At 63.6% G+C, this 14,757-nt stretch overlaps 1 protein-coding gene across 1 annotated transcript; it reads right to left on the reverse strand.

Moving 5' to 3' along the window:
* Positions 1-244: 244 nt before the first annotated feature.
* Positions 245-10,796, reverse strand: Rab44 (RAB44, member RAS oncogene family). Its single transcript, XM_048349207.1, has 13 exons — positions 10,587-10,796; positions 9,104-9,212; positions 7,967-8,138; positions 6,709-6,852; positions 6,509-6,599; positions 6,272-6,367; positions 5,834-6,021; positions 4,102-5,396; positions 2,117-2,198; positions 1,926-2,040; positions 1,271-1,372; positions 410-486; positions 245-335 (listed from the first exon to the last, which is right to left on the reverse strand). The coding sequence occupies exons 1-13, from the start codon at positions 10,794-10,796 to the stop codon at positions 245-247; spliced, it is 2,772 nt and encodes a 923-aa protein (XP_048205164.1).
* Positions 10,797-14,757: the final 3,961 nt, after the last annotated feature.

Below are 14,757 nucleotides of genomic sequence, written 5' to 3' on the forward strand. Positions count from 1 at the left end.
CCTGTTGTTTTTCTAGACTTTTCACTTCCTGGAGAATTCACCACCCCCACACCCCACGCCACCCCTGACCCCGACCCCCACCCCACCCTCACCCCCGGCCTTATTTGTTCAGCAAAGTCACTCCTGGCTGGCACAGGGCAGGCCATGGGCCCGGGATCTCAGAGGTGCCGTCCTGTCTCTGCCCTGCTGGGCCTAGAAGGGCGGCCGAGCTGAGGCCAGGGAGCCCCGACGTGCAATGGCGGGGTCAGAAGCAGCAGCGGCCTTTCTTGGGCAGCCCTCCGGGGGCCACCTTGACCAGCGAGCTCCTCACCAGGTCCTCCTGCACCTTCAGTGACCTGCAGGAAATGGCCACGTCGTCACCCCTCCCTCCCCACCGAGGGACCCTGGGAGGGGGGAGGGGGACACTCACCGGGCCAGGTTCACCATGGGTTCCAGGATGTTGTGGCCCAGGGCGGCGCTGCACTCCCCAAAGGAGACCCCCAGCTCCTGCGGGCCAGGACGGACAGAGAGGCTGGGGGGACCGGGGAGCCTCCAATCCCTGCTGCCAAACCGCCTCCGCCCAGTGCCTCCACGGGGAGGGGCCGGGTGTGGGGTGAAGGGCTCCACCCTCCCGACACCCCGCTTCCCAGTGATAGCAAAAGCCCGCGTCCCAACAACTGGGAGGAATGAGAAATGTCTTGGGGACTTTAGTCCGTGGTACTGGGGTTCAAACCCAGGGCCTCACACTTGCTCAGGGGCTGAAGCTCAGCCATGTGAACCACACCTTCCACTCTGCGTGTGCGTGTGCATGTGCGTGTGCGTGTGTGTGTGTGTGTGTGTGTGTGTGTGTGTGTGTGTGTGATGGTAATGGGCTTGAACTCAGGGCCTGGGCATTGGCCTTTCTTGCCTCTCTCAAGGCTGGTGCTCTATCACTTGTGCCACAGCACCACTTCTGGCTTTTCCTGAGTAGTTCACTGGACATTAGAGAGTCTCGTCCATTTTCCTGCCCAGACTGGCTTCGAACCGTGATCCTCAGATCACGCAGGGAGTCTGCGCGTGGGCCGCGGGCGCCTGGCCTGCTGGGACTCCGCGGCGAAGCGCCTATGCGCGTCTCCACCCTGCAGACACTGTCTAGGTGGGTCGGGAGTGTGTGGGGAGTCTGCAAATCCAACCCGGCTCCGTGCCTTGATGGCCATGGCGGCCCGCGTGGGGGCCTCGGGCTGGTCTGCAGGGGCCGGGGTGGGTGGGGCGATCCGGGGTCCCCCTCCCCGCCATGGAAGCCGGGACCCACCTGAGCCAGCTGATGCCCGGCCTCGGTGGACACCTGCCGCCCTTCCTCGCAGTCCATCTTGTTTCCTAGCAGAAGGATGACCGCGCCGTCCGCCCCTGCGTCCTGCACGCACAACCAGAACCTCAGCGCCAGGATCCTAGCCTGGAAACCTCTGGAAGTTTCTAGAAGCTGACAGGGAGCCTCTGTAGTCCCCTCCTCCTCGTTCTCCACTCACCCCACATCCTTCCCACCTGGATCCTGCCTCCCACCTGCAGCCAGCCTCCCCCCCCTTCCCTGCCCTCCTCTGCACAAACAGTCCCAGCAATACAAGAAGGCCTCTGACAGCTGACGGGCACCCCTGCATTCTCGGGGTGCTGCGCTGTATGTCAAGCTTCCCATCTCCCCTGGGGAAGAAGTCGGGGAAAGCAGAGCCCAGAGAGGCTCCATCAGTTGTCCAAAGTCACACCGCCGAGGGAGGAGGGGTTGGGGTTCAGATTCCAGCCCCCAGCTCCCAGCACAGGAGGAGGCTGCGTGGGCCTCGGGGGTGAGAACACATGGACGAGGAAGGAAGCGGTGGGTTCGAGACCGTGCCGTGTGCTTGTGGTTGCTTTGGGCTGCTCGGAGACGGGGGGTGGGGTGGGGGGTGGGGGGGCGGGGGGGCGGGAAGGACCCTGACCTGCAGGCAGTCCAGCCAGTAGCGCACGTGGGCGAAGCTCTGGTGGGAGGTGACGTCATACATGAGCACCACGCCCTCGGCCTTGCGGAGCAGCTGCCGGGTCACGCTCCGGTACCTGCCGGAGAGCCCGTGAGGCCACCGCACCCCACGCTGGCCCCTGCCCCCCCCCGCCCCCCCGGGCCCTGCCATACCTTTCCTGGCCCGCCGTGTCCCAGAGCTGCAGCGCGAAGAGCTTGTTGTCCACCCACAGGTTCTTCACCCGGAAATCCACTCCTACGACGGTGCACAGAGGGGTCCCGGGACCCGTCACATCTCCACCCAGGCCCCCCAGCCACCCCCGGGGGGAGGGGAGGCCCTCTGCCGCTCTGCCCTCCCACCCCGCTTCTACCCACACGCTGCTTCCTTCCCGCAGCCCCCGCCACGGGCCGCAGGGTGTTCCCTAATGGTGGCTGCAGGCCCCGCGTGTGTTTCCATGAGCCAGAAGGGCAGGGGTGGGGGGGCCGGGCACAGGGGAGGGACCGTGGAGGGGAAGAGAGGCTGGCTGGCCATCTCAGGGCCACGGCCCCTCCCTCAGCCCCTTGCCCTCCCCCTCTCTCCCCTCCCTTCCCTTTGCCTCTTTCTCTATTGGTGCCAGTACTGGGGCTTCAACTCAGGGCTTGGGTGCCGTCCCCGAGCTCTTCAGCTCAAGGCGAGCGCTCTACCGCTTGAACCCACTTCTGGCTTTTTGCGGGTTAACCGGAGATAAGAGTCTCATGGACTTTCCTGCCCTGGCTGGCTTTGAACCACCATCCTCAGATGTCAACCTCCTGAGTAGCTGGGATGACAGGGGTGAATCTTTAGCACCAGGCTTTCACCATCTCTATAACCACTTAGGACCTGGACGCCACAGTGCTCCCACTGAGCAGATGAAGATTTGGGGCTCACAGAGTGCTGTGATTAGGATTTAGGCTGTTCCCAAAGACCATGTATTGGGTTCTGATCCCAGCCTGGCACTGCTGGGAGGGAGGACTGCCCTAGTAGGAGAGGCTAGGAGCTGGTGAGAGGAGCTGGGGCTGGTGGGAGGGGCTGGGGAGAGGTGTGGCCTGATGGGAGGGGCCGGGACTGGTGGGAGGGTGTGGCCTAGTGGGAGGAGCTAGACTGGTGGGAGAGGCTAGGAGCTGGTGGGAGGAGCTAGGCTGGTGGGACAGGCTAGGAGCTGGTGGGAGAAGCTGGGGAGAGGTGTGGCCTGGTGGGAGGAGCTAGGAGCTGGTGGGAGGGGCCGGGACTGGTAGGATGGTGTGGCCTAGTGGGAGGAGCTAGGCTGGTGGGAGAGGCTAGGAGCTGGTGGGAGGAGCTAGGCTGGTGGGAGGGGCCGGGACTGGTAGGAGGGTGTGGCCTAGTGGGAGGAGCTAGGCTGGTGGGAGAGGCTAGGAGCTGGTGGGAGGAGCCGGCTGGCCAGAAGGCCTATGATCAGTGGAGTGTGTCCTAGAAGGGACTGAGGGGCTCATTCTCTCCTCTCCCTCTCCCTTTTGCTTCCTCACTACCAGGTAAGCGGTTTTGCTCTAGCTCGTGCTCCTTCACCATGAGACTGTTCATCCACAGGCACAAAGGCAAGGAGGCCAATCACAGACGGCAACCTCCTACACTGAGCCTGAAGAAATCGTTGCTCTCCATAAGTTGACAGTCTCAGGCATTCTGTGACAATGAATGACAGACAGCTTTCCAATAATTTGCCCATGGGAAGTGGTAACACTAGGATTTGAACTCAAGCACCTGGGACCCTAATTTGCCACCTGCAGTAAATGCCTCCCCAGTCAGCCGTCCCACTCAGCCACGTAGAAACGGTGCTGTCTGAACTTGCAGGATAGCCTGGGGCATGTCAGGAGCCGGTGGAGCCAGGCCCGACCCACTGTGGGTGGAGAGGCCTGTTTTCACTGACAACTAACATGGTGTCTAAATTGCAGGGTGCTTTGTTGACGTGGCACATTATAAGCTAATCAGATCAATGCAGAAAAAGCAAATTACCTGTAATTAGAGGCAATTAGTGAAATAGTAAGATTATGTCCATATAAAATAAGGCTTCATGCAGGCCCATGGCCAGGGCAGAGCCTGCCATGTCCCTAGGCACTCAGGCAAGGTTAAGCCCAGGATGGGACCTCCCCTCCACGCTCCCCTCCACGCTCCCGACAGCCCTTACCCACGGTGGCCGCCAGCCCTGCGGCAAAGGAGTTCTCGTGGAGCAGGTGCAGGAAGGAGGTCTTGCCGACGTTGGAGTCCCCCAGGAAGATGACGTGAAAGAGGTGGTCAGGGTCAGCCGGAGAACCAGCCATGTGGTCCCCCGGAGGGCTGGACGGCACAGGCTCCCCCGAGGCCCTCTCCGGGCCTTCCAGCCTGCCCGCCGCCCCTGGCTCCTTGGCTGGTAGGGGCCTGGCTTCTCTGGCTGCCTGGGCAGGCAGGGGTGGGGGTCCGGGGTGGGACTCCAGCTCAGCCTGAGCAGAGGGGCTTTGTGCAGACCCCTGGGATCCGGCTGCTTCCCCCCGAGCAGGGGCTTCGTCCTCTCCTGGAGCCCGTGGTGTGTCGGCTGGAGAAGGCCCAGGCTGAGCAGCTTTCTGGGGGGATTCTGGATACCCCATTTCCAGGGATCCAGCCGGCTGCTCTGAGGCCGAGCTCAGCCTGCCTCTGTCCCCTGGCTTTCCTTCTTCTGCCCTGGGCTCCTCTTCTACACCCTGGACGGGGAGGCCCCCCGCATCGCCCGGCCCGGCCGCCCTGCAGCCGGCTTCGCCAAGGACCCCAGCACCGTCTTCCTGCCTGGCGGGGCTCAGATCGCTCTGCACCTGCCCCTCTCTGGGAGTCTGACCCACAGACCCCAGGCCCTTTGAAGGCTCAGTGGGTCCTTCTGGGAAGGCCCCAGGGCCTGGCTCGTGCAGGTCTTGATGGATAGCCTCCCCCTGCCTGGGCCCGGCTAGAGCCTGGGGAGAGGGAGAAGGGGGGGACCCATCCCCCCAGGGAGTGAGCACTTCGAGGACAGCTGCCACCAAGCTCCCTGGCTCCCCAGCTGGGGCTCCCAGGCGACCCCCCGGAAGGTGGGGTTCAGGTTCCTCATTGGGTCCTAGGCCATGGGGTTCAACAGGCTGCTGAGCTGGGCTGGCCTTCCCCACAGGGTCCACTCCTTCTCCATCCTGGGTGCTGGGAGGCCCCCCCGGGGGGTTCCTCAGAGCCCCGTCTGGCTCCGAAGCCAGCCCCTGATCAGACAGCAGAGCGCAGGGCTCCGAGATGGAGATCTGTCTGACCACTCGGGGTGTCTGGGGGCCAGAGGTGGCTGTTGGGGTGGGGGGCGGGCTCCAGGAGAGTTGGGGGGCTCCGTGTGGGGTGCTGCTGAAGGTGCTCAGAAGCTGGTCCCAATCATCCCTGTCCCCAAACACCCCAGGCAGTGGGGTGTCCTCAGGGGGCGCCGCCTGAGGGACCTGGGTCTTCTCACTGGCTCTGGGGAGGCTGGAAAGGAAGTGGGGAAATGAAGGTGGAGGCAGGGGCAGGCCATGCCCACCCTGCCCACGCTGCTCCGTTCACCGCCCCCAGGAAGCCTCCGTGAGTCCACGCCTCCTTGGATAAGCAGAAGAGCAGGTGACTGCCCAGCATGCCCTGGGCGTGTGTGTGTGTGTGTGTGCGCGCGCGCGCGTGTGTGTGTTTGCGCGCGCATGCCTCATTTCCAGCCTGGAATTCAGGGGCACAGACCTTTCCTTCCACTGTTCTCTGCCTCAGTCTCCCCATCAGAGCGATGGGCACGGCCCACCCAGTTGGCAGGCTCGCTGTGAGGGCTGGAGAACCTGCGTGGCTGGGGAACGAGGCCCCGGCCCCGCCCAGCCCTGTTCCTGTTCTGGGAAGCCCTGGGGCGCCCCCCCCCCCCAGGTCCGCCACCCACAGCCGCTTGCCTGGGCTCCTCCTCCTTCTGCCAGGACACTCGGCCTTGGGCCGCGTCCAGGTGTCCCCTGGTCACCTGCAGCTGGCCCCGCACCGCCTCCAGCCGTCCAGCCAGGTCCTGCTCAGCCTCCTGAAGCTGCTTCTTCTCCAACAGGGCCTCCTGCTGGGCGGCGCTGAGGTGGCGGAGCTGGGCCTCCAGCTGGGACAGGTGCGGGGGGGGGGGGGGGAAGAGGGGAGATTAGAACTCGCCAACACTGGAGGTGCGGCACCAGCCGTGAGGGGGGAAAAGCTGAACCAGAGCTTGGGCCCCTTGAGTTCAAGCCCCAGTATCAGAAGGAAAAGGAGGAGGCGGGTGGAGAGTCAGCCATGAGCAAGCAAGCAAGCAGCGTGAGAACTGGAAGCCCTGAGTTCAAGTCCTGGTACCGGGTCTGAGGGCCCTGAGCGCTCACCTCCCGCTGGCCCTCCGCCAGCCGCCGCGCCTCTCGCTCCTTGGCCTCCAGCTCCTCCCGCACGCGGGCGCTGAGGGCCAGGTCCCGGGAGTCACTCTGCAGAGGGGCCCCGGTCAGCCCAGCCCTGCAGACCACAGAGCCCGCAGGCAGGCAGGCAGGCGGGGCCCGCCCGCTCCCCCCGCCCCCCGCCCGGCCCAGGGCCCCGGGATCACCCGGCCAGATGCCGCCGGCGCCCACCTGTGCCTGGAGCTGCTGCTTCTCCCCGGCTATCTGCTGCTCCGTCTCCTTGTACAGCCACTGGATCTCCTGACGGTGGTCAGAGTCCCGCCTAGGAGGGGCGAGAGGCGGGTGCCAGGCAGCCTCCGCACCCGGGGCCCCCCGTGGCAGGGAGGACCCCCACGTACGGCTTCTGCTCCCTGCCAGCCAGCTCCACTCACTTCCGCAGGGACCGCTCCAGAGCCGCCCTGTCCGCCCGGGCCTCCTGCAGGCGGAGGCTGGTCTTGGCCAGGAGGCCCTCCAGGGCTTCGGCCATCTGGGGGTCCCCCTGCCGCAGCTCCCCCCACAGCTGCCAGGTCTCCCGCCTGCGGCAAGAGGCCTCCAGAGATTAGACACCATGCGGCCTGGACAGGGGTGCGGGGAGGGAGGGAGGGATGGGGGGACCCCACTCCCTGGTGGTCCTTATGGTTTGTTTTTGTGCTAGTATTGGAACTTGAACTCAGGGCCTCGGGTTCTTGCTTGGCTTTTTGGGGGTGGTCAGTCCTGGGGCTTGAACTCAGGGCACTGTCCCTGAGCTTCTTTTTGCTCAAGGCTAGCACGCTACCACTTGAGCCACAGCGCCACATCCGGCTTTTTCTGTGTATGTGGTGCTGAGGAATCGAACCCAGGGCTTCGTGCCTGCTAGGCCAGCACTCTACCGCTAAGCCACGCTCCCAGCCCCTGCTTGGCTTTGTTTTTTCCACTCAAGGCTGGTGCCACATCTCCACGTACAGCTTCTAATGGTTCATCGGAGACAAGAGCCTTTCCTTTTTCTTTGAGCCACGATCCTTAGATCTCAGCCTCTGGAATTGCTAGAATGTTCCTCGGGGTTTACAGCCGTGTTCCCAGACAGTCAGATGCCGGGGACACAGAACCCCACCATCACACTACCGGGCCCACCTGACATGCCACCCCCCCCCGGGACCCCTCCCCATGAGGCCTCTTCCTTCTGGAAGCCCTGCGGGCCTCCTTTCCTCTCGCTTTCCACCGTGTGACTGCGGCCAGTCCCCCGCCTCTCCGCGCTCATCTGTACAAAGCCAGATGCCGACACTTGCCAGGCGGAGTTGTCGGGAACGAGAGACGTGCCCGGTGGAAGAGCCAGCCGGGGCATGGCACCTGGTTGGCACCCAGTAAATGTTGCTTTCGCTTGGATTTAATTAAGACATGAAGACAGAGCCGGGGCCAGGCTGCCAAGTGGGTAAATGGCTGCCGGCTCCACCTGCCCTGCCAGGCTACACCCCTGGGCACCGCCCTGCCCCCCCCCCCCGCCCAGTCCCGCCCTGCAGGGCAGAGGGGAGGGCACTGGTCCCCACAGGGCCAGGGTGAGGCCGGGCTCTGTCCCCAGGCCGCGGGCACAGCGCCCAGCAGGGCCTCGCCAGCCCCCCCCCCAACACACACACACACACACACACACACACACACACACACACACGGCCTTACTCAGGAAGGAAGTGGTCAGCGCCCGGCCGTCCCGCCAGGGCCGGGAACGCCTCCTCGTCCCGGGGCTCAGCCTCCTCCAGCGCTGGGGCGCGGGTGGAAGCCGGTGCCCGCCGAGAGGCCGCTGGTCCTCTGCGGAGCCCGTGGGGGCTCAGGTCTGAGCCAAAGATGTGCCCTGGGGAGCGAGGGGAGCCCAGTGGGTGCCTGGCCCTGACTTCCAGCCTGCTCCAGCCCTCGGGGAAGGAGCCCAGCTCGGACAGACCTCGGGGTCACTCAAGGCAGACACCGTGTTCCCTACACATCATCTAGGGTCCAGAGATTGGCCCACCGTCACCCGAAGTCACACAGCAGCTCCACAGTGGGCGGTGGCTTCCTCCACTACTCAGTCACTCTGCACCAGTGACAAGACTGGCCCGGATCCCTGTCCTGGGCAACTGACATTCCAGGACGAGTTAAAAAGGATACTTCTTTCTTTTCTTGGTCAGTCGTGGGGCTTGAACTCAGGGCCTGGGTACTGCTCCTAAGCTCTTGTGTTCAAGGCTAGCGCTCTTTGAGCCACAGAGCCACTTCTGGGCTTCTGCTGATTATTTGGAGATCAGAGTCTCATGGACCTTCCTGCCCAGGCTGGCTTTGAACCATGATCCTCAGACCTCAGCCTCCTAACTAAGCCTGGATTACAGGTGTGAGCCACCGGCACCTGGCTTCCTTCTTCTTGCTCAAAGCAAATTGGCTAGGTGAGCTAGGAGGAGCCATGGGGTGGTTCCCACTGGGAGACTGCTTGAGATAAAGCGGCTAGCCCAGGAGGTGACGGGGACAATGGAGGGGAGGAGGAGGCGGGACCCTGTGAAGCTGTAGAGAAAGGTGGTCCAGGCCGGAACAGCATATGCAAAGGCCCTGGGGGAGAGGACGGGCTGGCAAGCCGGAAAGGCGAGGGGACGCTGGGAGGGGCTGCCGGGGTACAGCCGGTGCTGGCCCTGGGGGTCTCGGAGAAGGGCCAGCCTTGTTCCCTCGCAGGCGCCGGGAAGCCTGGTCCCCTGGGGCTGCGGGGACAAAGGTCCCCCTGTGCCCTGCGCGTGGAGGCTCCCCAGCCCCGCCCCACCCCGCGCTGGGTCCCCCCCGGGGCTCCCCACGCAGACGCACAGAGTCCAGAGCTGAATTCCTCTGGGGACAGGTGGCCCTTCCGCTCCTCATCCACCCAGTCGAACACCATGCGGGGCTCCTCGCTGCCCAGGAAGCTCAGCTGGGCCTCCTGAAGGAAGGCGGGGGGTGGGGGGGTGTTATTGCCAGTCCTGGGGCTTGAACTCGGGGCCCGGGCACTGTCCCCGGCTTCTCTACCACGTGAGCCACCGCGCCCCCTGGCTTCTCCTGAGTGGTTTATGGCAGATGGAGTCTCCCGGGCCCGACGCTCACACAGGACAAGGCCGCTGGGCGTCCCGTCTTCGGGGGCGCCCCCGTGGAACCCTTGGAAAGCAGGGTGCACGGGACCCTGGCCTCCATCAGGCGTGATTCGTTCCTCGAGCCTATCCCCCCCCCCCCCCCGCGCCCCTCCACCGTGTCACCGAACAGGTTCCGCTTCCCCGCGCTGGCCCCAGGGCGCTGCAGGCCCCAGCTTGCGCCTGCCACCGAGCAAGACAGGACACGGGGCCGGCCGGGCGCCGTGACTCCGTGACGCCCCGCGCGGGCACAGGTGGCCTCCGGCTCGCTGGCCCCTGAGCGCACCTGCGAACGGCGCACCTGACATCCAGGGGACCGGAAGCCCTTGCAGGACACGGAGCAAGCGCCGGGGAGGCTGGCCGGGCCTGGGGGCGGCAGGGCCACTCCTGCCGTGTCTACGTCTATGCCTTCCATTGGGCCTTGAAACGAAGCATTGGAAAGCTAGCTGTCCAGGTACGTGACGGCTTCCCCTCACATTCTAGTGTAATCTAGTTATATGCGCACAGGTTGAGCAGAGCCCATCTTCTTCTGTGCGTGTGTGTGCGCGTGTGTGTGTGTACACACTGGGGTTTGCAGGATGACGTATGTGGTCATCCACCTGCTCTGACCAGGGGCTCTGACTGCACCCCAGGATGGACGAACTTCCCCAGTCCAAAGCCTTCCCACCCCTGGCAAGCTACTCCTTTGGTGGAACGTCCTCTCTCTCTCTCTCTCTCTCTCGTTAAAACGTGAATACCAGGCCAGGCGCCAGTGCACCTGCCTGTAATCCTGGCTACTCAGGAAGACACTGTGGCTCGAAATGGTCGAGTGCCTAGGCTTGCGCAAAAGAGCTCAGGGGCAGCGCCCAGGTCCTGAGTTCAAGCCCTATGACCAACACAAACCAAAGAAAGCAAGAACAAAAAACGAACAGCACAAATGTGGAAGTAGAGCTCAAGTGATAGCCTTAAGCAGAGAAAGCTAAGGACAGTGCCCAGGCCCCGAGTCACTGAGTTCAAATCCCTGAGAAGAATATCGGGCTGGCCATTAGAGTGCCTGCCTTGCAAGTCTGAGACTGTGAGATCAAACCCCAGTACTGCGAGGAAAATAGAAAGCTTGTGGAAAACAGTAAGCTACAAAGCCTTGTAAGTCATTTACATGTTAGTATAAACAAGCGGGGGGGGGGGGGGGGCAGGGTGGACGCTGAGCTCACCACCAGGTCCTCCCGGGTGACGAAGCCCCTCTGCCGGGCGCCACAGCGCTGGAAGAAGGCCTGCAGCTCCGCCGTGGCCTGAGGGGACCAGGCCTCGGGGGCCCCGGGGGTGTCCTGGCCGTCCGCTGACTCTCCCATCTGCCCCCGGCGGCGGCGGCGGCTGGAGCCCAGCTTCCGGCTTCTTCGGGATGAGCTCTGCCCGCTCTCCATGGCACCAGTCAGGGCGGCTCGCACCGGCAGGGTCTGTGTTCTAGAGGAATCCGGTGGGATTGGAGGCCGCACACAGCATGTGCAAAGGGCCGGGGGCAGGCCCCGCTCCCTCTGTTCCCATCGATCACCCCAGACAGGCTGAACGGGGGGAGCAGAGGCTCTGCAGCGAGGGTGACGGAGTCAGCCCTAGGCCCGTTTCCTCACGGCTGTCTGGGGAAGCCAGACCTCAAAGTGAAATATGGAAGTAGCCTGCCTGTCTGTCTGTCTGTCTGTCCTGCACATTCACTCTCTCAGAAGCAGTGTGCAGACATTAGATCGCTGGCCTGTGGGGCAAGATGGTGGATTGGAAGTTCATTGGGGGTCAGAGTCTCCCGGGCTTTGCGTCCGTGGAGAAGGCGGAGGGGACGGGCATCCCCTGAGCCACAGAGCCGGGGCATCTAGCACCCCACAAACCTGGCCCCCGCGTGTGGGGCTCCCCGCCAAGCTACCCCTTTATCTTGTGCGGGAAAGGAGGGCGAAGAGCGGCTCGCCAGGCCTGGCGCAGCCCGGCACAGCCCACCCCGGGACGGCCAGAAGCTGGCGGCCGAGCAGCCCTGGGCTCCCGCGGGGGCCGTCAGTACCCACGCCAGGCGTCAGCAGGGTGACACGGGGTGATGAGCCGCAGCCCCGCCTCCTCCCCTATTAAGATGGTTGATGAAGCCGGGCACAGGTGGCTCATGCTTGCAAGCCTCCAGCTACTCGGGGCGGGGTTGGGCGGGGCTGAGATCTGAGGATCACGGTTCAAAGCCAGCCCCGGCAGGAAAGCCTGTGACACTCTTATCTCCCATGAACCACCAGAAAACCAGAAGTGACGCTGTGGCTACAAGTGGTAGAGCGCTTGTCTTGAGCAACAGAGCTCAGGGACAACGCCCAGGCGCTGAGTTCAAGCCCCATGACAGACAGATAGATAGATAGATAGATTGATTGATAGATAAATAGATGAGGGCGGGTGGAGAGCCAAGATTGAGCTGCTGCCCTGTGGACACACCTGTCGTCCTAGTGGCTTGGGAGATGTAGCCGGAGGATCTCCAGGTCTAGACTAGCCTGGGCTACATAGCAAGAAACAAGGTGCCCAGGGGAAGGGCGGGGGGCATGGCCCGAGGGGTGGAGCCCTGGCCTGGCAGGTGTCAGGCTCTGGGTTCAGTCTGGTACCAAGACTAAATAAACAAAGACAGGCAAGAATGAGGGGACAGGGGCGTCCCTGCGTTCATCCGCCTGCCTGTCACCGGTGTTCACTCCTCGCCCCCCTCCCCTCCCCTCCCCGTGCTGCATGCAAATTGCGATGTAGGGGCTCCGCCCTCAGCCACTTGTGCGCATGCTCACAACGCGGAGGTGCATCCTCTCCCCCTGAGGGGCGGGGCCCCGCCCGCCCCGCCCACCCCAGCACGTGACTGTCCAGCGGCCTCTGGGCAGCTGCAGCCCTGGGGGGCTAGGAGCAGAAAGAGCAGCTGAGTGTCAGCGTCGGGAGAGGGTCAGGCTGCTCAGTTCACACCCCAGGGAGGGCGTGGCCTCTGGCTGTGCACTCTGGGGCAAGTCACGCGCCCTCTCTGGGCCTCACCCGAAACCTTGCCCTGAGGAGTAGTGAGATAATCAGTTGAAAACCACTCTCCAGTGCCCGGCAAGGTTCACCTCCCTCTCTTAGCACTTGTCACCTTCCAGAACAGTCTTTTACTCACTGATTCTCGAAATCTCCACCACCTTTCACTGAGATTGCCACCCCTAGGTGTCGGGCATCCTCTCCCGCTCACTGCTGTAGGCCGAGGAGGCGGGCCGGCTGTACCCGCATACAGACGGTGCTTAAAAGTGTGCGTGGAGCCGGGTGCAGGTGGCTCACGCCTGTCATCCTCGCCACCCGGGAGGCTGAGAGCGCTGGCCTTGAGCACAGAGAGGCTCAGAGACAGGGCCCAGGCCCTGAGTTCAAGTCCCAGGACTGGAATGTGTGCATGCACGTGTGCGCACACGCACACACACATGTGCACACATGTGTACGTACACACACACGCACGCACACACCTTGTGGAACATACCACCCACCCCAGGCGTGAGGACAGGCGAGGCCTACAGTGTCTACTGGGAGGGAGGGGCTGCCGTGACGTCATTGGTGACATCATGGGCGAGGGTCCACACAGACAACCTTCGTCCCCGTTGACAGGTGGGGACACTGAGGAAAGCCCTGAGTGCCGGCGGCACAGCCGCCGTGCCAGGGAACCGCTGCCGCGTCCCGTTTGTTTGCTTGCTTGCTTGTTTCTGGCGGTTCATTGAAGGTCAGAATCTCACACACCTTCCTGCCCCGGCTGGCCTTGAACCTCGATCCTCAGCTCTCCTGATCCATCACTTCCGGTGACAGTGCCCGCACACTGATCAGATGCTCGGGCGGAGCCTCAGGGACGGGCACGGGGGGGGGGGTCCCCAGGCCCCCGCCTGGTCACGGGACAATGTCCTCTTGGATGTCCACCCCGCTCCAGCCCCTGGGGGCCTGCGTGTCCTCGGCCACCCGGCCCGCCGCCCCAGGAAATCACCTCTTGCTCCCAAAGCCAGAGCCGCCTCTGGGTCAGGCGACACTTGTCACCAGCACGTCCCCCACGCCCTTGGGGCCCCCCCGGAGACTGAGGGGGTCTCCTTCGGTCAGTCCTCAAGTGCGCATGCGCTCCCCTCCGCTCTCCCCGACTCTCCACTGGCTGACCCTCGGGGCTGCCCACACCCCCTGGCCACTGAAGCCCCCTGGGGTGGCGTCCCAGGCCGGGGGAGCAGCTCAGCCACCCAGCCCGACACCCACTCAGGGTGCTCCCCATCCGGGGCTCTGTTCTGGCCCACCCTTCCCAGCCAGAGACAGGGCCCCTCCAGGCCGGCTCTCCCCCTCACCTGGGGTCCGCCCGCGCTCCGCGCTGTGCTCCCGGCCCGCCGAGGCCCCGCACTGTGGGGCTGTTAACAGTCTCGCTTGCTACATCGCCCTTTCCGCCCCCCCAGCCCGCCAATCTCCCGGGCTCATCGCTGGCACTTCCCCTTGGAACCACCCGGCTGACCTGCCCGCCGCCCTCCCAGCCCCCCTCCTGCGGTGGAGGGGAAAGCTCGGGCCCAGGGGGCCTGGAGGAGGCTGGGGAGCGGGGAGTCCTCTAAGCAGAGGCACAGAGCTTCCTCCCAGCCCTCCGAAGCAAAGGTGAGATCTGGGCCCCAGTCACGGCAGCCAGTTTCCTGCCAGGATGTCCTAACCCGAGCAGAGGCTGGGGGGGGGGGGGGTGTACAACTGTGTAGCTGTGGCCACAGCTGACATGCGCAATGCCCCTGGGCACCCCACCCCTACCTCCTTATCTTAGGCCCTCATCCTCAGCTAGAGCAAGGCTTATGTCGGACTTGACCTTTAGCAAATAATCTATTACCCATCCATGATCATGAGAACGCGAGAGCTGAAGATCTCAGTTCAAAACCAGCCTGGGCAGAAAAGTCACAGAGACTATTCTCTCCAGTTAACCTGAAAAAAAAAAAAAAGAATGTTTTTTTTAAAGAGCTAGGACTGGAGGCGTAGCTCCAGGCTGGTAGTGTGCCATCTGTGAGTAGAAAAAGTTGAACAAGAGCCGGAGGCCCGGAGTTCAAGTCCTGCTTGATTCTCTCAAACTCATGAGGAAGATATCTAAGAAAAGACTGTGGAGAGGGAATGGTATGTGCAAAGGTCCTGAGGCCGGAGCATGCTTTTTGAGACCAGGAGGCTGGAGCACTTGGAAGAGGAAGAAGTAGAAGACGCTGGAAGTAACAGGCATGACTTATGTGTTTTTATTAAGACCCTCTGGGAAGAGGGTGGGGCTGGACTTTCCAAGCCCAACCCCGGCACCCTTGGCCGGCCCCTCCCCCTTCATAGGCCCAGCTCCCTGCACGGAGTCGGAAGGGGTGCGGGACACGCAAGGTGTCTCCACGTCCTGAGTCCCGG

This window comes from Perognathus longimembris, chromosome 6 (genome assembly GCF_023159225.1).
Source record: "Perognathus longimembris pacificus isolate PPM17 chromosome 6, ASM2315922v1, whole genome shotgun sequence".
Classification (NCBI taxonomy): Eukaryota; Metazoa; Chordata; class Mammalia; order Rodentia; family Heteromyidae; genus Perognathus; species Perognathus longimembris.

Coding starts and splice junctions, on each gene's coding strand:
- Rab44 (XM_048349207.1), bottom strand. CDS start 10,796: ATGGAGAGCGGGCAGAGCTCATCCCGAAGAAGCCGGAAGCTGGGCTCC. Junction 6,600..6,708: donor CTGGAGCGGTCCCTGCGGAA/GTGAGTGGAGCT, acceptor CGCCCCTCCTAG/GCGGGACTCTGACCACCGTC. Junction 2,041..2,116: donor GACACGGCGGGCCAGGAAAG/GTATGGCAGGGC, acceptor GCTCTCCGGCAG/GTACCGGAGCGTGACCCGGC.